This window comes from Silurus meridionalis, chromosome 2 (genome assembly GCF_014805685.1).
Source record: "Silurus meridionalis isolate SWU-2019-XX chromosome 2, ASM1480568v1, whole genome shotgun sequence".
NCBI classification, from domain to species: domain Eukaryota; kingdom Metazoa; phylum Chordata; class Actinopteri; order Siluriformes; family Siluridae; genus Silurus; species Silurus meridionalis.
Genome location: NC_060885.1, coordinates 26,619,174 through 26,643,175, shown reverse-complemented (window position 1 = coordinate 26,643,175; position 24,002 = coordinate 26,619,174). Strand labels below are relative to the sequence as shown.

The 24,002-nt window shown below is 40.9% G+C and overlaps 3 protein-coding genes across 7 annotated transcripts; 2 read left to right on the top strand and 1 right to left on the bottom strand.

The window, feature by feature from the left end:
- Positions 1-14,824, top strand: cnih1 (cornichon family AMPA receptor auxiliary protein 1). 2 transcript variants are annotated; one of them, XM_046865924.1, is made up of 6 exons: positions 1-175; positions 1,123-1,191; positions 2,397-2,509; positions 2,593-2,736; positions 3,047-3,553; positions 14,531-14,824. In XM_046865924.1, the coding sequence occupies exons 1-5, from the start codon at positions 95-97 to the stop codon at positions 3,072-3,074; spliced, it is 435 nt and encodes a 144-aa protein (XP_046721880.1). In that variant the 5' UTR covers positions 1-94; the 3' UTR covers positions 3,075-3,553; positions 14,531-14,824. The 2 variants fall into 2 exon arrangements, with proteins under 2 accessions (XP_046721880.1, XP_046721889.1); XM_046865933.1 differs by lacking the exons at positions 1-175; positions 1,123-1,191 and adding an exon at positions 1,362-1,466.
- Positions 4,440-6,691, bottom strand: cdkn3 (cyclin-dependent kinase inhibitor 3). Of its 4 annotated transcripts, none has more exons than XM_046865880.1 (8): positions 6,427-6,691; positions 6,194-6,276; positions 6,025-6,080; positions 5,897-5,941; positions 5,558-5,780; positions 5,400-5,431; positions 5,220-5,323; positions 4,440-4,919 (listed from the first exon to the last, which is right to left on the bottom strand). In XM_046865880.1, exons 2-8 carry the CDS (start codon positions 6,271-6,273, stop codon positions 4,827-4,829), a joined length of 633 nt encoding a protein of 210 aa, XP_046721836.1. In that variant the 5' UTR covers positions 6,274-6,276; positions 6,427-6,691; the 3' UTR covers positions 4,440-4,826. The 4 variants fall into 4 exon arrangements, with proteins under 4 accessions (XP_046721836.1, XP_046721854.1, XP_046721828.1 ...); XM_046865898.1 differs by having other exon boundaries at positions 6,043-6,080; positions 6,434-6,691; XM_046865872.1 differs by having other exon boundaries at positions 6,434-6,690.
- On the top strand, positions 11,944-22,227 carry lgals3a (lectin, galactoside binding soluble 3a). Its single transcript, XM_046865858.1, is given in 7 exon segments — positions 11,944-12,211; positions 12,497-12,514; positions 13,030-13,675; positions 13,678-13,769; positions 21,213-21,301; positions 21,478-21,634; positions 21,948-22,227. Coding segments are annotated over 6 exon segments (1,155 nt in total). The 5' UTR covers positions 11,944-12,211; positions 12,497-12,499; the 3' UTR covers positions 22,104-22,227.
- Positions 22,228-24,002: the final 1,775 nt, after the last annotated feature.

Sequence of the window (24,002 nt, the reverse complement as noted above, 5' to 3'; positions counted from 1 at the left end):
CCACGCATGCCCAGTTGCGCTCTTCGGCGTGAGGCGACAGTGGTTCCTGGGGTTAGCTCCAAGACAGCTAACGTTATAGCTAGCTAAAAGAAATATGGCGTTCACATTCGCGGCCTTTTGTTATATGCTCGCTCTGCTTCTCACGGCGGCGCTCATCTTCTTCGCCATCTGGCACGTGAGTAAAATATGGAGGAAACGAAAACCCATTGAGATGAATTGGTTGTGTGTGAAAGTGTGTGATGTGGTGTGGCTAATGGCTGGGGCTCCGTGTGCAAGCGCACTACTCTCGTGCACTACACAGTGAGTGTGAGTGTAAGTGTAAGTGCGCGGGTTCATTCTCCTTGTGTACTACATAGTGCTGAAGTGTGGAATTGCACCCAGCCCGGAGTTTAGTGTTGTAACAATCACAATTCACCACATTTAATTTCCTTTTTATTTTTCATAATAGCATAATAGTATCGAACACGACTCTTTGCAGATTTCACTCTTGTGAGTGTGGAGTATTTAATGGGTTTATTAATTAACACGAGTTCTTAATCCATCATCAGCCGGGTAACGAGGGTTGCTAGTCATTTAATGCTAGCGGCTAATCCTAGGGTTTATCTTAAAACGTTATGATCATGTTTACATTTCTGATCTCTCAAACAAACCATAAATATGAATGAATTAGTTTAATGCTTTTTGAATATAATTTGTGATTTTTTTAAGGGTGTATGTCTAATTAGACCCAATTAGTCTGATTTATTTATTTATTTTCGATTTTCTAGCATTAAACCGTTTCCTTCGTCAGTTCTGGGACCTTTTCATAATTACATTTATAATTCAATTCTTTATTTGTATAGAGTTTTGGGTTTTTTTTTTGCTCAAAGCAGCTTTACACATATAAAGTGGTTATAAGGTTGTATAACAGAATATGTACGTTCCTTGCCTATACGTTTGTTTATCCCTGATGAGCAAGCCAGTGGTGACTAGAAATTATTCTCTTTTTCATATTCACATTTCATTAAATCGATTCATTATTCTTTGAGTTATTCTTTTCCTAACTACCTGACATGGCTGGGAATCGGGAGTGTGTTACTACAATCAACACAAAAAGCCCTAAAAGTTGTTGTTGTGTTACAGATCATTGCGTTTGATGAGCTGAAGACAGACTACAAGAATCCTATAGACCAGTGTAACACACTAAACCCGGTGAGTGTAGTGTGTGTGTGTGTGTGTGTGTGTGTGTGTGTGTGTGTGTGCGCGCATGTTCTATTGCACCCTGACTGGTCACTAGCCTGTGCTGAATAATACCTGTGCTAATCTTCAGTGGGCGCCGGCTTTCAAACACACAAACAACACACACACTAACCCCCTCTGTTCTTCTGTTCTTCTGTATGCGTTTTTATTTCTCTTTTCCGTCTCTGATCGACACACAGACAGTTGAGAGGGTGAAAAAGATTAAGAGAGTCAGGCTTGCGCTGAAGGTTGGTACAACAGATCAGCCGTGTGTGTGTGTGTGTGTGTGTGTGAGTGAGTGAGAGAGATGTAAGAGAAATCCAGGTGGTGATTGTATAGACTTTCAGATGCTTGTTGCATGCCATATGATTTTAATTTTGTCAGAGACTAAGCGCATGTCACACTCGTCTGTGACTTCTGCATGCTACACACACACATATTAGAGGTCTTGTTACTTCAGTATTCAGGGGAGAGAGTAAGGGTATAGGGGCGGAGAAGAATAAGGGCAAACAGGGACAGAGTGTCAGGAATGGGGCAGACAGGGAGAGAGAGCTGGGTATAGGGTGAGACAAGGGACAGAGAGCTGAGTATTGGGGTAAAGGGGAGAGAGAGAGAGCTGGGTATCGGGCAGACGGGAGAGAGCTGGGTGCGGGGGACAGACGGGAGAGAGAGCTGGGTGCGGGGGACAGACGGGAGAGAGAGCTGGGTGGTGGGGGGACAGACGGGAGAGAGAGAGAGCTGGGTGGTGGGGGGACAGACGGGAGAGAGAGCTGGGTGGTGGGGGGACAGACGGGAGAGAGAGCTGGGTGGTGGGGGGACAGACGGGAGAGAGAGCTGGGTGGTGGGGGGGGACAGACGGGGAGAGAGAGCTGGGTGCGGGGGGACAGACGGGGAGAGAGAGGTGGTGGCATGGAGGTAATGGAATGTTTTGTTCCCTTATTTTATTCAACTTGATTTGTATAGTTTGTTGGGTAATCCTTGCACACACAGACACACACTCTGTCTCTTTCATGATCTGCATGCTTTTCATGTACTGATGCACACTATTCACATATATTCTCACCCACATTATTGCAAAGTGTCTTTATCGTACTATTGGTGTTTTACTTGTCTGCTTCCACTTGTGAAGGTGTGTTTGTTGTATCTATGATTAATGGTAGTTTGTGTGTGTGTTTTAGCTGGTGCTGCCTGAATACCTGATCCATGTGTTCTTCTGTGTGATGTTCCTCTGTGCTGCTGAGTGGCTAACCCTCGCTCTCAACATGCCCCTGCTGGCCTATCACGTTTACAGGTGGGTGGGCTTTCACATCTCTTGCAACCAGTCGCTGTGCTTATTTTTGGACACATCTGAATAAGCAATATTGTGTGTTGCAGGTATATGACTCGCCCGGTGATGAGTGGTCCTGGTCTCTACGATCCCACCACCATCATGAATGCTGACATCCTGGCATACTGTCAAAAGGAGGGATGGTGCAAACTCGCCTTCTACCTGCTGTCCTTCTTTTACTATCTCTACGGGTCAGCACACACGCGCACAGCCACAGACCCTTCTCTCTAAACAGTTTAATACAGTATAATGTATGATGATCTTTCTTTGTTATTATTACAACCACGCTGTTCTCCTGTCCCAAACCTTAAATGCACTGCTTACTTCAGCAGTATGTTGGTTTGGAACACAGCCTGTAGTGTTTACCAACACCAAAAATTATGGACATGTCTTAACACTGTCATGGGTTACACCGCAAATCACACATTAGTGAGTGTCAGGGTTTTATATGGGGACTATTGTTACAGCATTGTGAAAATGTTTGTGTGTGTGTGTGTGTAGGATGATCTACGTGTTGGTGAGCTCTTAAACTGGACAGTGTACACTAGAGCATGGATTTGGAATTTGGCCGTCTCTTCTTCTCTCTCTCTCTGTGCGGCTGTTTCAAACGGACACCCTGCTCTCTACTCCCTAATCAGGGATGATGTAAAGGATGCAATCGGCCATCGGTACAGCAGTGCATCATTTCTCACGCGCACACACACACACACACAGAGCACGAAAAAGAGAATACATATTGAACACCATTGACTCCCGAATTTTCACCTTTTTTTTTTTTTTTTTTTTTTTTTAAGAAATAAAGTCTGGGGGGTTTTTTTTTCCATTAGTTTTTTTGTTTATTTTTAACTGTTTTTGTGCCAATGGGTTTTTTTTTTATATATAATTTGAGGTGCACATTTCATTTTAATTTCTGTAATTAATGAGTGAAGTATGCACAGTAAGGTTAGGGCGAGAGGGTTTTGTGTGTGTGTGTGTGTGTGTGTGTGTGTGTGTGTGTGTGTGTGTGGGGTTGGGGTGGGGGGGTGGTAAGTGCTCTTAATTTAAGATTTAAAATAATTGTAAATGTTTTTTTAGTCCTATAGGTTCCAAATGTTATGGTCATGTGATGAGCAGCATTTTTATTATATTACCATTAATACAACGCACAGCCTTGGTCAGGAACCTGTCAGCCACTCTGGCTCTGTCTCAAACCCATAATGCAGGGTGCACTAACTAATCAGACGTAGTTCATTTTGTTGGCAATTTGGTAACAATGTAGTGGAACTTGTGATGTATAGGCTTGTGTGAGAACGTTTAAGAGCTGTAATTAGACCTTAATCCTGCAGTTTAAAATAGAGCCAAAATGGTGGACTTTCTTGATTTTATGTGAGACTTCTGATACCACCATGACCACTATGTTTGTGCGTGTGGGTTCGTTCTCTTATTACACATCCTCTGGACACTCCATTCATGTGATTGTATTAACGCTGCAGTCTGTTGTACTCGGAGCAACATGCAAAAGTGTATTTCAGCTTCCAGCTTAGGAGCCAGGCAACCACCCCCACCCCCCTCCTCTCTCTCACTCACTCACACACACACACCCCTGTGGCAGCATTGCAACACACATTCTGGTGAAAATGGCTTGTGACAGTGTGCAGCGTTACGCGCACTCTACACAACTCACTCTAAACTCATCTCACACTCCCTACATCTGGTGTGTGTGTGTGTGTGAGCACCTCCAAAGAAATGCCAATAAAGATTGAGTCTTCTGAAACATTTGTTTAGAGAACTTCCCCTTCTTCCCCTTTCCTGAGCTGAAAATGAGCTCTGTGTATATGTGTGAGTGAATGTGAAACAGGTCTCGGATGTTAGGGTAATACTGGAGTCTCAGACAGAACCACAGACACCAACTGACTGGTTTTATAGAATTATTAATGCTTCCAGATGTGATCACACAGCCGTGTAAAGCACCAAACAAAAATACGCTCAGGCATACACATTTATTCCTCTGCAGTAGAACTGTGTGTGTTTAAATTAAATTAATTTGCATGTGTGTGTAAAATCCAGTTCAAGGTGCAGTTCAGAGGGAAAAACTCCGCTTTAGACGTGATCCATTGCTTGCTATACAAAAAAAAATTACTCTTGGCACCCCCATGTTCCACATTTACAAAAAAAAAAATCTGTCCCATAATACTAACAGAAAACCCCTGCTGTGTGAATGCTTACTGTCTGTATGGCTCGAGCTCAGACCCGTATCACTTCCTGGTTAAATAAGGGTTGAAGGTGCAGGGTTTGGGGCGGGCTATCTGGAGACAGCTCTCTCTGAGGCTCTGGACTCTGTAGTTTCCTGATAAGCTGCAAACTTCTCCCTAAACTCGTGCAAAAAGTTGTATTGCTGTGAAGGAAAAGAAAAGACGAAGGGGGGTGGGTGTAAATGATGTGTAGGAAAGCTATGTAATATGAAGCTGTGTGGCCAACGTTTGATGTCAGGAGGGGCTGTTATTAATGTATTTAACATGACATTTGATGAGAGTTGTGTATAATACCGTGTATGTGTAGTAAGGAATGAGCTCTCCACTGGGGAGACAGACCGAGAAAAAAAAAAAAGATTTTATATATATATATATATATATATATATATATATATATATATATATATATATATATATATATATATATATGGGCGTGGCCTCACTTTGACTGTCTGAATTGCTCCACGTCCCCTCAGCTCTCTCAGGATCTCGATGGCCTTAGTGGGAGTCATAGTACTGGAGAGATGCAGCAACAAACATGCAGTGACTGTAACACACAGGTAAAATGCTCAGATATATATTTACATTTAAATTCTATAAACATTTAAAAAAGTAACACTCACTGAGTCCTGAGCGTCCCAGACCCCCATAACAGCTGTAACACACACACAAACTATTGTTATTATTGATGATACACTTTCCAGGCTAAGGGATTGAGGCAGGATATGTATTCTTGGCCCTGCACTCTTCATCATTCATAGCATTTCTCCTCGTGACTCACTGGATGACGGTGCGGCGCTGGGTGTGTAAGCAGTGCTGCAGCTCGTCCAGGATGCGAGCACATTGGGGCATCTCAGGGACGCCTCCATCAGGAAAAGGCAGGTGGTGCACGTTGAGTCCACTCCGAGTGTAACTCTCTAACAAGCATGGAACTCTGTATCGTACAAGCTCTGCCCTTTCGCACAACACAAACACGTCCTGTATACCCTGCACACGCAGTTCACCTACACACACACACACACACACACACACACACACACACACACACGGCTCACATTAACACAAAGGCATTCCAGAAACCCCTTCCAATGATTTCTGTGTGTTTGTGTAATGGACTTGCCTATGTCTTTCTCCAGGTTTCTCCTGATGTCTTTATATCTGCATCCTAACAGGACAAGACAGACAATAAAATCACCTAAATCATCTAAACACACACACACACACACACAGAGTAACATCCTGGTTTACCTGGTAAGGAGCATATACCAAGGAACTGTGAGCACTCAATTGCTGACAAGGACAACCTGTACACACACACACAGAGCACTTCAACGAAAGGAGTAGTAGAGCTGTCAGGTGTGAGGCTGAAATGTGTGTGTTAATGTTAATGAATGTAGTGGTGATTTTGTTTCCTCACCAGCAGATCTGTAGAGGCGTGTAGGACTCTTCATCACCATCATCCTCTTCCTCAGAGGAATCAAACTCATTGACCCTCATCACCTACACACACACACACACACACACACACACACACACACACAGTAAATCGTGTGTCTCTCTCTCTCATATAAGTTGTAAGAGTTGTAATTAATTTATTAACATATTCTCTATGAAATACGAATGGAAGCAATTTATAAGATTCTCTCTTACACACAACCTTGTGTTTATTCGGTTTTGATGCAGCAAGCTTGTTAGCTTCCGGTAGCTCTACAGCAAGTCTCTTGAAAGCTGGCTAACGACTCGCTTTCGACAAGCCAACACCACACACTGGTAAACTAACGAGTAAATATTAACACGGCTAATTATGCTAACCTACGGCGTTTAAATAATAATAAATACCGATTAGCCTGTGAGCTCCTAGCTCAAGCTCAGCGCTGCTGCTACTGCTGTCACTGTTTTGATAGTTTTCAAAAAAGCTCGACGAGGACGGCAGCCAATCAGATAACAGAGTGACATGAAGACCCCGCCTACTCGGCCTTACTCGAACAGTGATTGGCTGTTTTTGTGACGACCACAGAGATTTTTTTTTAATTATTGAAAACAAGAATTTAACAATAAATAAATCACAGAACATATACGTTTTTGAGGCCTTCGGGTTTAAAGTTTCTGACATGTTCTTAAAGGAAGTAAAGAAGGAATTAATATCAGAGAAGAATAATCTGAACCTGGGTTTACAATGAATAGCTCTGGCTTTGTAAATATGAAATTAAACAAGAAACAAAACAGTATACAGTAAAACAGTATAATCAAAATTTACATCATTAGATTAAAAATATGTTAGAAAAATAATAGCTTCTGTAAATTGTACAAAAGAATTAAAAGCACGGTCACTTCTGACCACAACAGCGACTTCACAGACTTGGAGGAGTTCACATCATTGATGAGCTACATCAGCAAGTGCATTCTGTAGTGATCACTGTCTCCAAGAACATTTTACGCCCCAACCAGAAACTGTGAAAAAGTGAAAAGGTGAGTGTGCTCCTGAAGACCCAAGATTCTGCATTCCTTATCATCATCCCTGTGCCGAAGAAACCATCTGTTTCCAGCCTTAATGACTACCGTCCCATTGCACTTACTTCTATCATCATGAAGTGCTTCAAGAGGATCATCATGAGGCGCATAAAGACCTTGCTGCCTGTAACATTAGATCCATTGCAGCTCGCATACCGCCCAAACCACTCCACCGACAATGCCATCTTCATCACACTCTACCGCACTCACTCACCTGGAAAACATTTACACCACATGCTGCCATAAAGCCACCAGCATTTTGGCTGGTCACACACACCACTCACACACACTCTTCACTCACTGCCATCTGGAAAGTGGTACAGAAGCATTCATGCCTCACATCCAAGCCATCAGATTTCTTAACATGAAGGAATTGGATTGATACACCAGTGGTGGACAAAGTAGAGTAGAATAGAATAGCACATGTTTTACATATACATTACAGCACAGTGACATTCTTTGTTCGCATGGGGTCAGAGCAAGGGTCAGCCATGATAGAGTGCCCCTGGAGCAGTGAGGGTTAAAGGCTTTGCTCAAGGACCCAAGCTTGGCAAGGCCAAACTTTCGAGCAGTAATTTAGCACCGGAACTACTGAGCTACCACTAAAAGTAGAGTTACAGTAAGTAAAATATGATTCCAGTAAAATGATTTGACTTCAAATGTACTTAAGTATCCAAGTACTATAAGGTATTATCCCTATAATGTCTTATTATCATTTTTATCACAAGACTGTTGCTTAATCAACTCAGGTTATGTAAAAAGACTCTAATGTCACTCATAGCACACCAAACTATTAATAGATATTAATGAGTTAAACACTGATTGATATCTAATAAATTATCATGAGCCCAAAACCTTCTTTTCAACAACTGCAAATAAGGCAAGTTCGAGTCAGGAGTGCCTTCCATCGTTTATTCCTCTCAAAATGTTCTGCTTGTTGAACCGACGCTGAACTGTATGCTCGTGATAAGTAGATACCACCAACTGGCAATGGCGTTTCTAGCTTGAATGATGCCTAAATAATCACCCTAAATGCATTTATTCCTCAATTAAATACACATCATTGTGCACAATTTATCAAACTCTCAGAACCAAGAATAAAATAATTCCTTAGCTAATTGTAGCCATAAGATACATACAGCATCTATATCCTTATAATATATGTCTTTTAAATTAGCCTTTTAAGATGCACTGGAGATTCCATTTACTGAACTCAGTTCATGACCTGTTCAGTACAATCACAGAAAACCTTTATGACATCATCTCAAATAACATAACCAAATCAAGTGCTGTTTAACGACAATCCAACTAGACTAGTTATTAATTATTAATTGTTTTGTTGCTACACAAATTATGATAAATTACATACTATAAATTATATATATAAATTGTATTTTTGCTCTAAGCATAGCAGGCAACAGCATAACCTAAGTGATGCACATTTTTTTAGCCTATTTCATTAAATGCATCACCTTATACTATCCTCATAATGAGATGTGTGATAGAGCTGCATACACACCATCACCTTTTGCACGTTTCTCTCCTACTTATTTGCTCTTTATTCTGAATTGGGCTCATTAGGGTTAAGAACTTTTTTTGTCATCCATAAGTTTAATTTGGGTTTAGCTCTCCTTACTGAGTGAATGCGTGAGGACATTTTTATGCTAAATTTGTTAAGATTATTAGATAAGCTCTATATACACAAATGCAAATGTCAGAAAGGATGCCCAATATCTCTCAATTGAAGGCTAAATTAAAAAAATAATTTTCAATCTTTACGAGGACTTTCAAGCCTGGATTTCACTCCTTTTCTTTTTTATTTCTTTTAAAACACAAATAAAACTTTGAGAGAAAACTGCAAGGTTGCAATTATGCAGACACATGTTTAATTTACAAGCAAAAGTTGTGGAAAGAAAATAAATAAAAAGGTACCTTATGTAATGTCCATTACATCGCCATTGGCATTTGAAACATTGCCAGACATGATCATTACACACTTCTGGGTTTATCTACCCATGTGGGATGATACCACTCTTTAAATTTGGAGCACTGAACAATGAGCTCATTGTTATGAGCCGTTCTGCAAACACAGTTAACAGGTATCGCAGTTTTGGTCATGTTTGCCTCAGTTTCTCCCTCTCGAGTGACCCTTGCATACAGCATATGCAAATGCTATTGAGAACATCAAAATGGACAGTGTTTGTAGTGTGCCTGGGTCCAGAGGGGCACTTTTGCTGTCATACACAGAGAGCTGATTTTCATGACAAAAAAAATTGCTGTGTGTGATCCAGCGACACTGCCGAATGTTTAATATCGGCACAAACTTATTTTTTGGAGTTCCCACAATTCCTCCATTTAGAGTAGCACTAAAGTGCAGAACAGACTGAAACCCGTCCATGTGCACATTGTCCTTTGACATGAGGTAGCTGGCCAGATCAATAGTATCACAGGTCAACCAGTAATCCTGGTGAAGTATTTGTTGCAACGTGTTTTTTTGGTGGCCTGGATAGTCTTTGAGAAGCAGTTGTTTCTGATGGACTTGTTCCAGATTGGCCCTTCAAATTTTTGATTGTCTTCTGATATTCTTCACTGGTTCTTTTTGTCGATACAGAAAGTACAATTTATTTCTAGGATTTTTTTCATGACATTCCAGATTTAAATTTGATGCTATGTGAAGACAAAATGTGAATCTTGTGTGTGATCTTAGTCTATTAAGTATCTTTTTAATGGGGGACAGCAGTGTCAGTTCTAAGTTTGAGTCAGGACCTTCTAGAAGACCATATGATAAATGTAGATATCATGATAATCACGCAAACCATTATTTTAATTATTCAGCTGATTTTCAGAATAACATCAGTTTACACATTCAGTAACACTTTAAAAAAAAAGTCTCATTTGTTAACATTAGTTAATGTATTAACAAACATAAACTTACAACGAGCAATAGATACATTTACAATGAGCAATACAGTATTTGTTCATATTAGTTAATAAATTTAGTCATTTTTGTTTTGTTTGTTCATTGTAGTTCACAGTGCAATAATTAATGTTAATAAATAGTGTAAATGTATTAGAAATTATTCAAATTAACAATAACCAAGAGTAATAAATGCTCTAGAAGTATTGTTTTCTTATTTCAGGTTTTCTACAGTAGTTAACTAATGTTAACAAATGAAACTTATTTTAAAGTACATTGATAATGAATATGCACAGTGATTTATGCACTCTGACCATGCATTCTTTATTCTTTATCTATTTCTGTGTTGTAATACCTTTATTGATATTAATAATATTAATATTTATTGCACTAATTGCACTCTTTATTGCATCAAATATTATATATATATATATATATATATATATATATATATATATATATATATATATATATATATATATATATATATATATATATATATAAATGGAGATCAAACTTTTTTGCCTGGTATTTGCCAGTGATGACTTCAATCCTACAGACTTAGTAGGCAGAATCTAAAAGAAATAGAATTTAGAAGAACAAGGGAGCCATCACAAATGATCATAATTGGCCTTGTAACTGCCTTCTTCCCATACATTTTCATTGTGTCTGTTTAAAAAGCCTTCAAGAAGTACATGGCAGATGCTGTTGTGTGGTCACAAGTTAGGTAGGTTGCAACTGAAGGAGGAGCTGCCTTTTTGGAAGGATTATGCACAAATATTTCATATACATAGTAGGATGGAGCTGCCTTTCTGAATTATTCTTCCTGTTGCATCCAGATAGACCATGTCTTCCTTGCACCTTTTGTAAAACACTGACAGTGTCTCTTTGACCATAGCATTATCGCTTTTGGGTGCACCATAATCCTCTGCAGGACTTCACTGCATCCTTTCTTTTGATCTTTTTGAGTAGACTTAGACGTTCATTTGAATCAGGTCTTTTCAGTTGTCTTTGGATCCATGTAATGGTTTTCAGAACCTCTTTTGTTGGTGCTTCATCCCTGCACCCAGACTGTATCACCATCTTCTGGGTAGTTTGGTTTCCAGAGTTTCTGCAATAGATGAACGTGCATCTGCACGCACTGGCCTCCTTTTTAGTTCAGTGTTACTGTGGTACACGTCTCCTCCTGTGAATAGCACAGCTGCCTTCAGGGTGACCTCATCTGTGACTTCCACGCTAACAATAATAGGGCGATCTTCAAACGCGCAGTAACCCATACATTCTTATAGGGATGTGTTTTTTGTGACAGCAGATGAGTTCCCTTGGTAATCACGTTTGCCCACTGTAATCCTTGAAAACATCTTCCTTTCCGATGCTTCTTCAGCTCTTGCCATTTTTTTTGTCAATAACAAAAGAAGCATGGCTCTTGTGGCAATCTACATTTGAACAATGTGTCTTCTGCCTCACTGCTCTCTGTAGAAATGTAAGCTGATTCAGCCAAGTCAGGTTCCTTGTCATGATACTGTAACACAAAATTAAGTCCTAATGTATTTTTTATAAATACGTTTTCCTCATTTAATCTTTAAATTTAAATAAATAAATTATATTAAAAATGAAAATATTAAACATCACATTGACACGACTGCTGGGTCGTTAAGGCCACGACCACCTCGTGCGCGTGCGCGCGGGGTCACGCGCAAACGCGGTCCTTTTCCAGGAAACTACGCCATGTTTCCTCAATGCCCGATCTGTGTACTATGCTTCTCGGGTCACAACGCTGCGTTCTGATCGTCACATGAGCGTTATATCTATGTAAAGATGGCGGAAAGGATTCCCCACGGGTTGTGTTAGAACAACATCATAAAAGCACTAGGAAGGGTTTAGGGAGCACCGAGTGTGTTGTGTTGTAGGCTATCTAATATATTAGACAGGGAGTCAGTGAGAGGAATAAGACAGAGCCGGGTTATTCTGGTCATCAGCTCACTTCCGGCTTGTTGTGAGTGAGTTGTGAGTGAATTCTGACTTTTGGTGTGAGTGTGAGTGTGTGTGTGTGGTTAAGTGTTCGAGTGGAAATACAGTTCGGAGTGTGTGTTTGGTAACTTCAGGTACAGCGCGTTTTATTATCTATAACTCCGAGCTTTTATTATATTTTTTAAATTATGTGAAGTAATCTCACTTACAGAGCATGCGCATAAACACTGTTCTACATTCTTGTATGTGTTTGTGGTTTTGTTTGTGTTTATACATATCTATAAGATATTAATAACACGTTTCTGTGTATGTTCTTCACAGATCATGTCAGATTTCTCGGTGAGTTTTGCGGTTCTCTTTCTATCTCGCACGCACACACGCACACACACACACACAAACTCTACGTAGTCTTTACGTAGTGTATAATTACAAATCAGAGTTGTTCATTTAGTTATGTTACACACACACACACACACACACACACACCTGTGTAAACCAGCATGTTCAGTCGTGTAGTTGCGTCACAGGTTGGATCTGCTCCAGTCGGACAGGTTCTGATTCAGAAGTGAACTCTAAACAGCAGTGTTTATCACAACACATCGCAACACACACACACACACACACACACACACACACACACACGATTATACACCATTACAAATTCTTGTTGCTGAACTGTAACCAGATGTTTATTAAAATTTTATGGAAGGAGTCTCCAATGTCAGCACTTTGTTCCAGATGGAAATTTTGTGTTTTTGTGTCAATTGGGTTTGTTGTTATGAATAAAGCAACGGTTGGTGTGTGTGTGTGTGTGTGTGTGTGTGTGTGTGTGTGTTTGTGTTTTTCCATTGTAGTTAGCTGATGCGATAGGGGATGATGCCAGTCAGGCATCAAAAACAGCTCATGGTAAGCCGTCAGCTCCTACAGCTCCTGCTGCCTCCTCATGGCCCGGGGCACCCGCTGCTGGCCCAGCTGCCCCTGCATGGCCCGGAGCAACCCCTGCTTGGCCTGGAGCGAACCCTGCTGCCCCGGCGTGGCCCGGTGCACCTGCTGCTGCCCCTGCTGGCCCCGCTGCCCCTGCGTGGCCCGGAGCAAACCCTGCTGCCCCTGCGTGGCCTGGTGCCCCCGCTGCTGTTCCTGGTGCCCCTGCTGCTCCTTCTTGGCCTGGGGCACCCTCTGCTGGCACAGCTGCTCCTGCGGCCCCTGCTTGGCCTGGTGCTGCCCCCGGAGGTCCAAACATGCCCCCCTCTGGAGGAGGTCCAGCTGCTCCTCCTCCAGGAGCACCAGGTCAGTTTCCCAGCATGCCATCCGCCCCAGGAGGATACCCCACTGGCCCTGGGATGCCAGGACAGTTTCCGGCTGCACCTGGGCAGTTTCCTGGAATGTACCCCTCTCCTCCTGGGGCTCCTCAGGCTCCCTACCCCAACATGCCCTATCCAGGAAACATGTATGGTCCTGGAGGCCCAGCCCATTTTCCTCCCAACGCAGGGTTTTCTGGGGGAGCGTTCCACCTGTGCCCTCTGGTTCATGGGGCCCACACACCGGCCCACCCACAGGACCATATGGAGGCCCCCCTGCTTCTGGAGGAATGCTGGTGAGTAATGTTCTCTGCTGGTTTCTGGTGCATTTGGTCTTCTGTCTTCTGCTGGATTTTGTCTCAGATTTGCTGCTTTCTGGTGTGCGTCCGATTCCTGATCATTTGTTTGGTCTCCCATCTTCTGGGTTTTGGTGGTTTTTGGTTTGTGATGGTGCCTGGTAGTCGATCAGCACTTTATTATGATTTGTTATTGTGGGTTTGAGGTTATTTGTTATGCGATCTAATGGATTAAGACTTCTATCTGGTTGTATCTGGTGGGTTTCATTACATTGTGCTTCAGTTTGGTTGGTGATGGTGACTGGATAGACAAAACCTTTTTCTTATAATGGATTTAGTCTAATATCTGATGGATTTAGGGTGGTCTTGAAAGGTATCAGGTTGTTCCTCAAAGTCTGTGTTTATTTCTCTGATGGTCTCGTGTGGTTTCTGGTGGTTTCTGGTGGATTTGGGTCATTAAGTGTAGAATTCTGGTGGAGATTTAAAGTAAATCTTCTTGTTTTTGTCTTTCAGCCGCAGCCCAGACCTCCATATTTCTGATCAAGGAACAGCACAGAGTGTCTGCAGCCCCACACAGACAGACAGACAGACACACACACACACACACACACACACACACACCTTTTTTGTAATGAAGCATAAGTGCAGGGTGTGTATATGAAGCATGATTTGAATAAGCTGCATTTAAATTATATATTTAATAAGTACACATATAACCTTACACAAACACTTCACCCTACACCCAGGACTGCCCCAATAAGTGTGTGTGTGTGTGTGTGTGTGTGTGTGTGTGTGTGTGTGTGTGTGTGTGTGTGTGTGTCTCTCCACAGCTGTATGTGTGTTTTTGTTGTTGTTTTTTTACACTTTATTGCATCATTACATGAAACACTGCTCGGGCCGCATCCCACTACACTAATTTTCCCTTATCCACTTCCCCTTGGTTAGATTGAGGGCACTTGGCCGCCATCTTCAGGGGAGCTCCAGTTTATGTGTGTAGTGTGTATGTAATCTATACATTCTTCAATAAAGTGTTATTGTAATAATGAAAGCCTTCATCCCTGTCTGTGTGTGTGTGTGTGTGTGTGTGTGTGTGTGTGTGTAATAACAGCCATCACATCACAGACACTCTTGCATTTACATAGCCTTTGTGTTTAATAGGTATGTGTTATACTTATGATCTCATTAGTTGTGTTTGTTGGGTTTTGATTGTTCCATTTCAGGCTCAGATTGTGTTATGGTGTCATCAGACCGGGGTTTTTTCTGTGTGAGAGAGAACGAGAGATCTCTAGAATGGAAGCACTACACTATTGGGTGGGGTTTGGAATGGGGGTGGGGCTTGGTGTATGTCATGGTGACTGTGTTTTGTTGTCACATTGGTGTGTTGCAACAGATGGAAAATTCTCTGCAGAATTCTGTGTTTTTTTTTCCTTTTCTGCTTTAAATGAATGGGTGTGTGTTAGGGCTTTTTCTCAGAACAGCATTAAAAGAATGTTTTCAGCTTGTTTTATTTGTTTAATAAAATGGTTTATAGTTATGTCTGTATCTGAATTAAGTGGTGGACGAAGTACACAAAACTTGAGTTAAAGTAGAGATACAGTAGGTAGAATATTACTCCAGTGAAAGTAAAATTGCTCCATTTAAACTTTCGAATGTCCTTAAGTATCCAACCTACTATGGCTATAACCCCCGCGGCATAAAATTCTTGCTTAATCAACTCCATTTATGTGAAGACTCTGTTACTCTTAGCACACCAATCTATTAATAGAACGATTATTGTGCACTTAACCAGTTATGGTTTTATCCACTTAAAAAAAAAAAAAAAAAAAGGAACGACTGATTTCACAAAATAAAGTTGGGTAAAAAGACTTGTAGTTCAATTGTAGTGAATTTAAAGTAAAAATCTCCCAAAATGGAAATACCTAAATAAAGTACAGATATGTGATAAAACTACTTAAGTACAGTAACGAATCACATTAACTTCATTATTTTCATCTGTAGAGCTCATGAGTTTCAGTTGAATGCACTGATTGAAGTGTTACGCCACCGCGAGGAGAGTCTGAGCTCCTGCGTTTTAGAAGTTAAATGTCAGATGTGATGGAAGAAGACAGGATGATAATGATTTTTTTTTATGAAAATAAAAATAAAATGTATAAAAATATTCAGGAAAAATTGAGAACCAATACAAGCTCTTGTCATCTCCCTGCCAAACTGTTTAAATATCAGTCCACCTTCACCCTTTCTGTTCATTCCCACCCCCACAGATCCTCCTAGTCATTAAAGGAATCCTGCAAGTTCCAACATCCTTCATAAATGATTGGTGGGATTCAGGTCAGGAGATCAACTCAGCTTGACTCGACTCACCCCTGGAAGATCTTCTGGAGTTCCAATTGCTGTGTATTTCATCTTGTTTTTGTTTCTTGGCTAATGAGATCTGCTACATTTCTTTGCTCATATTTTCTTCAGTGAAGTGTAAAGTTCAGTACGGTTTACACAGAAGCAGCTGCAGACCCTGGTGCTCCCATCAACATGCTTCACTGTGTTCTTGAGATTGTACACACAGCTTACCAAATATCTAAAGATGATTGAGGTGTAGTTTAATAATGTTCTTCTATGTGTGTGATGGTCCTGCTCTCAGTTTGTCCTGTAACTTTTCTCCCATGACTACTCTCTTCTCTATTTCTTTTCTTCTCAACAGTCTGAGAGATGTTTGTGAGGTTCACTTTTCTAAAAAGTGTACACTTTTGTAATGTAGACCCTGGAGTACAGACAGGGGTGTTTTGGTACAGTTTTCCTGAGAACTTCAGGAAGCTCCTTCACCTTCATCTTCTTTTGGCTTCTCCCATTAGGGGTCGCCACAGCAGATCATCCGTTTTCATACTACTCTGTCCCCTGTACATCTGCTTCTTTCAAACCAACTGCCTGCATGTTTTCCCTCACCACATCCATAAGCCTCCTTCTTGACCTTCATCTTTTCCTCCTTCCTGGTGGCTCCATCCTCAGCATTCTTCTACCAATATACCCCATGTCCCGCCTCTGCACATGTCCAAACCATCATAATCAGGCCTTTTTCACCTTGTCTCCAAAACATCCTACATGCGCTGTCCCTTTTAATAAACTAATTTCTAATCCTGTCCATCCTCGTCACTCCCAATGACAATTTCAGCATCTTCAGCTCTGCTAGCTCCAAGTCCATCTCCTGTATTTTAGTCAATCCCACTGTCTCTAATCTATACAACATCACAGGTCTCACCACAGTCCTATAAACTTTTCCTTTCACTCTTGCAGATACCCTTTTATAATAAATCACTCCTGCCAGTCTTCCCCACCCTGCCTGCACTCTTTTCTTCACTTTTCTAACATACTCTCCATTACATTGCACTGTTAACCCCAGGTACCTGAAGTCCTCCACCTTTTCCATCTCTTCTCCCTGCAACCGCATCACTCCACTGCCCTCTCTCTCATTCACACACATGTACTTTGTCTTACTCCTACTGACTTTCATTCCCCTTCTCTCCAGCACGTACCGCCACCTCTTCAGGCTCTTCTCAACCTGCTCCCTACTCTCACCACAAATCACAATATCATCCGCAAACATCATAGTCCACGGAGACTCCTGTCTGACCTCGTCCGTCAACCTGTCCATCACCACTGCAAACAGGAAAGGGTTTAAAGCCGATCCTTGATGCAGTCCAACCTCCACCTTGAAACAGTCTGTCGTTCCTACTGCACTGCTGTCACACTGTCCTCATACACCACCCTCACATACTTCTCTGACACACCTGACTTCCTCATACAATACCACAACTCCTCTCTTGGCACTCTGTTGTACGCTTTCTCTAAATCTACAAACACGCAATGCAACTCCTTCTGACCTTCTCTATACTTCTCCATCAACATTCTCAAAGGAAATAATGCGTCTGTGGTGCTCTTCATCAGCATGAAACCATACTGTTGCCCACAGATGGTCACCTCTTCTCTCAGCCTGGCTTCCAATACTCTTTCCCATAACTTCATGGTGTGACTGATCAACTTAATTCCACTGTAGTTACTGCAGGTCTGCACATCTCCCTTATTCTTAAATATCGGTACCAGCACACTCCTTCTTTATTCCTCAGGCATCCTCTCACCATCCAAAATTTTGTTAAACAATTTGTTAAAAATTCCACTGCCATCTCTCCTAAACATCTCCATGCTTCTACCGGTATGTCATCTGGTCCAACCGACTTTCCACTCTTCATCCTCTTAATCGCTGCTCTCACTTCCTCCTTACTAATCCTATCCACTTCCTGCTTCACCATCTCCACACCACTCAACCTTCTCTTTCTCTTATTTTCCTCGTTCATCAGCTGCTCAAAATACTCCCTCCACCTTCTCAACACACTCTCCTCACTAGTCAACACATTTCCATCTCCATCCTTTATTGCTCTAACTTGCAGCACATCCTTCCCAGCTTGGTCCCTCTTCTTGGCCAATCAGTATAAATAGTTTTCTCCATCCTTAGTTTCCAACTTCTCATACAGCCATATGCCTTTTCCTTTGCTTTTGCCACCTCCCTCATCACCTGCTGCTGCATCTCCTTGTACTCCTGCCTACTTTTCTCATCTCTCTGCTGATCCCAATTCTGTTCTGCCAACCTCTTTCTCCTTATGCTCTCCTGTACTTTCTCATTCCACCACCATGTCTCTTTGTTTTCCTTTCTATTTCAAGATGTCACACCAAGTACCTTTTTAGCTGTCTCTCATCACTTCTGCAGTTGTTGCCCAATCATCCAGCACCCTATCACCACCACCGAGCCCCTGTCTGACCTCTTCCCTGAATCTCACACTGCAGTCTTCCTCCTTCAGTTTCCACCATCTTATTCTTCTTTCAGTCCTCACTCTCCTCCTCTTCTTCTCTACCTCCAATGCCATCCTACAGACCACCATCCGATGCTGTCTAGCTACACTGTCCCCTGCCAACACCTTACAGTCTCCAATCTCCTTCAGGTTGCATCTCCTACATAGAACATAATCCACCTGTGTGCACCTTCCTTTTTCTCTTATACGTCACCCTATGATCCTCCTTCTTCTTAAAATAAGTGTTCACCACTGAACCATCCTTTTGGCAAAATCTACCACCATCTGCCCTTCCACATTCCTCTCCTTAAAGCCATACCTACCCATTACCTCCTCATCACCTTTGTTCCCTTCCCCTACATGGCCATTAAAATCTGCCCCAATCACCAATCGTTCATTCTTAGGTACACCATCTACTCATCTAATTCATATAACTCACTCCAGAATTTTTCCTTCTTCTCCATCTCACAACCCACTTGTGGAGCATAGACACTGATGACATTTATCATCGTCCCTTCAACTTCCACCTTCACGATAATCACCCTATCAGAAACTCTCTTCAACCTCCACTACACTTTTACTTCTTATTCCTTCAGAATCACCCCTACACCATTTCTCTTTCCATCCACACCATGATAGAACAGTTTAAACGCACCTCCAATGTTTTTGGCCTTACTCCTTTTCCACTTGGTCTCCTGAACACACAACATATCTACCTTTCTCCTCTCCATCATATCAGCTACCTCTCTCCCTTTACCAGTCATAGTACCAACATTTAAATACCAACCCGAACCTTCACTTTCCTACACTTCTCCTTTTCCTGCTGTCTCTGTAGACGTCTTTTTTCACTCTTTCTCCTCCTTTGGCCAACAATAGCCCAATTTCCATCGGTACCCTGTTGGCTAGCGATACCTATGGTATACCTTGGTAACCTGGACCTCGACCGATCTGGTATGAGTTTCTTATTCATGATCTGCATATTTGATTTGGCATATGTGGATGCCCTTCCTAACGCAACCCTCCTCATTTATCTCGGCTTGGGACCAGAGCTAGGAGCAGTGTTGGGCAACGTTACTTTTAAAAGTAATGCATTACAATATTGAGTTACTCCCCAAAAAGTAACTAATTACGTTACTTAGTTACTTTTTATGGAAAGTAATGCGTTATATTACTTTTGCGTTACTTTTGCGTTACTTGTATCTCTTTCACCCCTTACAGGTGTAACAGGTGTAATACAGATAATTGCCATTAAGAAATAGGTTATATTAGGGCAAAAGACATGTCTTAAACATTTAAAATGCTTAATAACTTCTTAAAGAACAATAAGATGATCGACTAAATTTTGACCACAAGGCTGAACACTTTCCAGTCGCACTTCTGTACACTGCTTTGCAATCTGCCTTCGCCGTCAGAAATGTAACTATCGTTAGTGTTTATAAGGTTAAGGGTGTGGGCTGCACACCGGTGATGTGGAGGGAGAACATACCTTTCACTGTCATCTCGTAAAACATCGTGCAATTCCGTAAATATGACCTCGTCCTCGTCTACATCATTCTCTGCTTCATCATCAGCTTGAAACATTCTGAATGCTTTTACAAAGTTCGCGCTATTATCAGTGACCGTGGCAGTTTATCTTCCCACAAAGAGCAAATGAGCTGTGAATTTGCTCTCATTCTCCGCTGCGATGGCATCGTACATGTGTCTCCCACGGAGAACTTTTATTCTGAGCAGTCCATAGAGCTGCAGTGGTGGAAAGTCGGCAAAAGTTTTCTATATTTCTGTCTCCATTTCCATATATGCAACATTGCATAATGTTGCATATATTCAACATTACACACACACACACACATCTGTAGTGCTGTGCTTTGCATGCAGATGTTTTTTTTTTTTTTTTTTTTTTTTGAAGTGGTATTTTTTGCAGTTGACAAGAGCTTTTCACCAACACATAATCTACACTTAACCATTATTCCTTTCTCCTTTTCCTCCACTATTTCAAAATAATAAGAACACTTCCATCACAGTAATTCTCTGGTTCTCTGGTTTGCCATCTCCGCTTCTGACCAGCTTCTGTTCCCGCGGCTCGCACGTATGAGTGCGCGATTCTACGTGACTACGTTCATTTTAATTCAGTATTTATTTTTTTTATGCAAAATAATTTAACTGAAAAGTAACTCGCATTACTTTTTTTAAAAAGTAACTCAGATATTAATGTGTAAATTTATAAAGTAACGCGCTACTTTACTCGTTACTCCAGAAAAGTAATATTATTACGTAACGCACGTTACTTGTAACGCGTTACCCCCAACACTGGCTAGGAGTGCACTGGCTTGTGGAACCCTAATGGCTGGGTTATGAAGCTCCTTCACTACTTGTGTGAAATCTTCCCAAACACTGGTCATGTTTTATATAATGTCACAAAAGCGTTTTTTATTTACAAATTTTTTTTTTATTTTAAGCCTATGTCTTCAACCTGACTTTGTAGATATGACGTTTATTACAAGATTTGTAACGGTACTTTCAGTGGTGAGAACAGCAGGGGGCGACACTGTACATATTACAATTTATCTCACAGTGGAGTGCTAATAATTATAGTTTGTGTGTGTTACAGCCAGTACCATATGATCTGCAACTCCATGCTGGAATTATGCCACGCCTTCTGATCACAATAGTGGGAGAACCTGTACCTGGAGGAGACAGGTAACACACACACACTGTGTTTACTGTATCAGCCTTGTGTGGGTTTTCAACACCATAGTGCATTATAAGTATTTACTTCAGTGCAGTTCATAAGTGTTGTATTTATGTAGTTATACAGAGTAGTGATGAGTGTGTGATTACTGACCCTCATAAGTCGCTGCCATTCCCCCCCTCAGGTTTCAAGTGGACTTCATGAAGGGAACAGATGTAGTTTTCCACTTTAACCCTCGGTTCTCTGAGCAGACAATTGTCAGGAACTCCAACCTGTCAGGGTACTGGGGGCCTGAGGAAAGAGATGGAGGCTTTCCTTTCATTCAGGGACAACAGTTTGAGGTAAAAAAAAAAAAAAAAAAATTTAATTGCGCTGTGTGTTTTCGTAGTGAAATTTGACAAGCATGCCTTTAGCATTCCTTTAGTCTGCTAATGCATAGTATTAAGAGACTAAAGGGGAAAACAATACAATGGAAGAAAGGAAAAGAAATTATAAAATAATGATACAGATAAAAAGAAAGTGAAAAGGGGCTTACAGTTCGGTATAAAAAGAAAGTAATAGAATAAAATGAAGAAGAGTCAGGGGAGGGGCCAGTGCATTGTATACTACATAAAGCATTGTTAAACCTTTGTGTGTGTGTGTGTGTGTGTGTAGCTGAAGATCCTGGTGGAGGATGATGTGTATAAAGTGGCTCTAGATGGAGTTCATCTTTTGGAGTACGAGCATCGAGCAGGAGGAATGGAGCAGGTCACACTGCTGAGGGTTTATGGAGATGTGACCTTATACAGCATCGCCCCCTCCATCATCTAACACACACAACACACTCTTATACACACACACACATTCTGTCTCTCGGAAAGACACACACTTTGCTCCATTATTACATGTATGTAAAGAAGGAAATATACAGCTGAAGTAAAAATCTATAAATCTGTTGGTTTATTGTTATTTTCTAGCATCTGATATATACATATATAACACCTGATATATATATATATATATATATATATATATATATATATATATATATATATATATATATATATATATATATATATATATATATATATATATATAATTAATATAAAACTGTAATCACTGTGAATATATAATATAAGATGTTTATCTGTGGCACAGCACTCTGTCTTTACAGCAGCTTCTGGGAGCAGGTTTATAAGGACCGGCAGGTCCTGAAAGAACTACACATTTATTGTCATCAATCAGACTTAAACTGTGTGTGTGTGTGTGTGCACCCACTGAACATGCTTCTTACCCGTTAGCTAATTTATGTCTGTGAGATACACAATTTTCAGTTATCCACTTTCCCCATATTATCAATGCATGTGTCTGTGCGTGTGTGTGTGTGTGTGTGTGTGTGTGTGTGTGTGTGTGTGTGTGTGTGTGTGTGTGTGTGTGTGTGTGTGTGTGTGTATTTCCACTAAAGAGATGCTGCAGTTGAACATTTTGAACCACTGCAGTAAGGTTAGATGAAAGTGATCAGTTACTCTGTGTCTCGAACTCTGTGTGCACTAAAACACAGCCCAACACATTTCTATGTACAGATTTGTATTGAATTAAGGTCATTATTTCACTGAGAAGCTCACAGCTGGATGATGGAGTGTGTTCAGTACACTCATTGTGAATAAATATTAGTATGAATATAACCACGCTGGAGTGGTGAGATTATTGAGCCGTACAGGCATTGGGTACAGGGTTTATAGCAGGGTATCCAGCATTACTGTATATAACACATTGCTAACCTCATTAGAGTTATTTATGTAGAAGTGAATGCTTTTTGGTTTTATCATTACAGACTAACAAACAGATTGATTACACAACTGCATGAGATTATTTGCAGATAATCAGCTGAGTTATTAGTTCATTCCTTCATTAGAATACATCTCCTGACTAGCAATACTTACTGACATTCAACTCAAATGATAGAGTACAAGTAAACTTTATAGTATGTTTTTTTCTGTACCAGAGTCACTGCAGAACTGAGAGTATCAAATAAAATCTTTATTTTGAAAAAAAAATTTAGTTTGTTATTGGAGATGTTTAACACTAGTGTATTTCACATTGTATTCCCAAAAGCATTTGCATGTATTTGTTGAACATCTCATTACATATTTATTTTCATTTCCTGTTATAATAAGTTCCACTTTTCTCAGAAGGCTTTCCACTAAATTCTGGCAGATTAGTGATCATTCAGTTACAAAAGCATTAGTGAGATCAGATACTGATGCTGTACCGGTAAGAAGTCTCTAGTTTCATTTCATCCCATAAGTGTTCAGTGGGATTGAGGATGACTGGGCTGTGTGCAGGTCTTCCATTCCACCTTCACACACCGTCTCTCATCACTTTATGGAGCTTATTTTGTGTGCAGAAGCGTCGTCATTACCGGAGTTTCTTAGGTCCAGTATAAAGTACAAAGACAGTCAACGCAGTTGTGTGTATTAAAGTTTAATATAGATACTTCTGGTGGTGTAATGTAAGTTATTGAGCTCAGGGGACTCTTTATTGTGCTCACAGGAAAGTACGTCAAACTACATCCTTTTACGTTAAACTATTCCATGTAAAAAAACTTTAATCATTTATTTTAAGTCATGTTTACATATTGTTTGTCATTGTTTGTCATGTTTACATATTGATGTCATCATCAATACAAATTTTCTTTAGTTACCCAGTATAAATGCCTGATATCTCCGA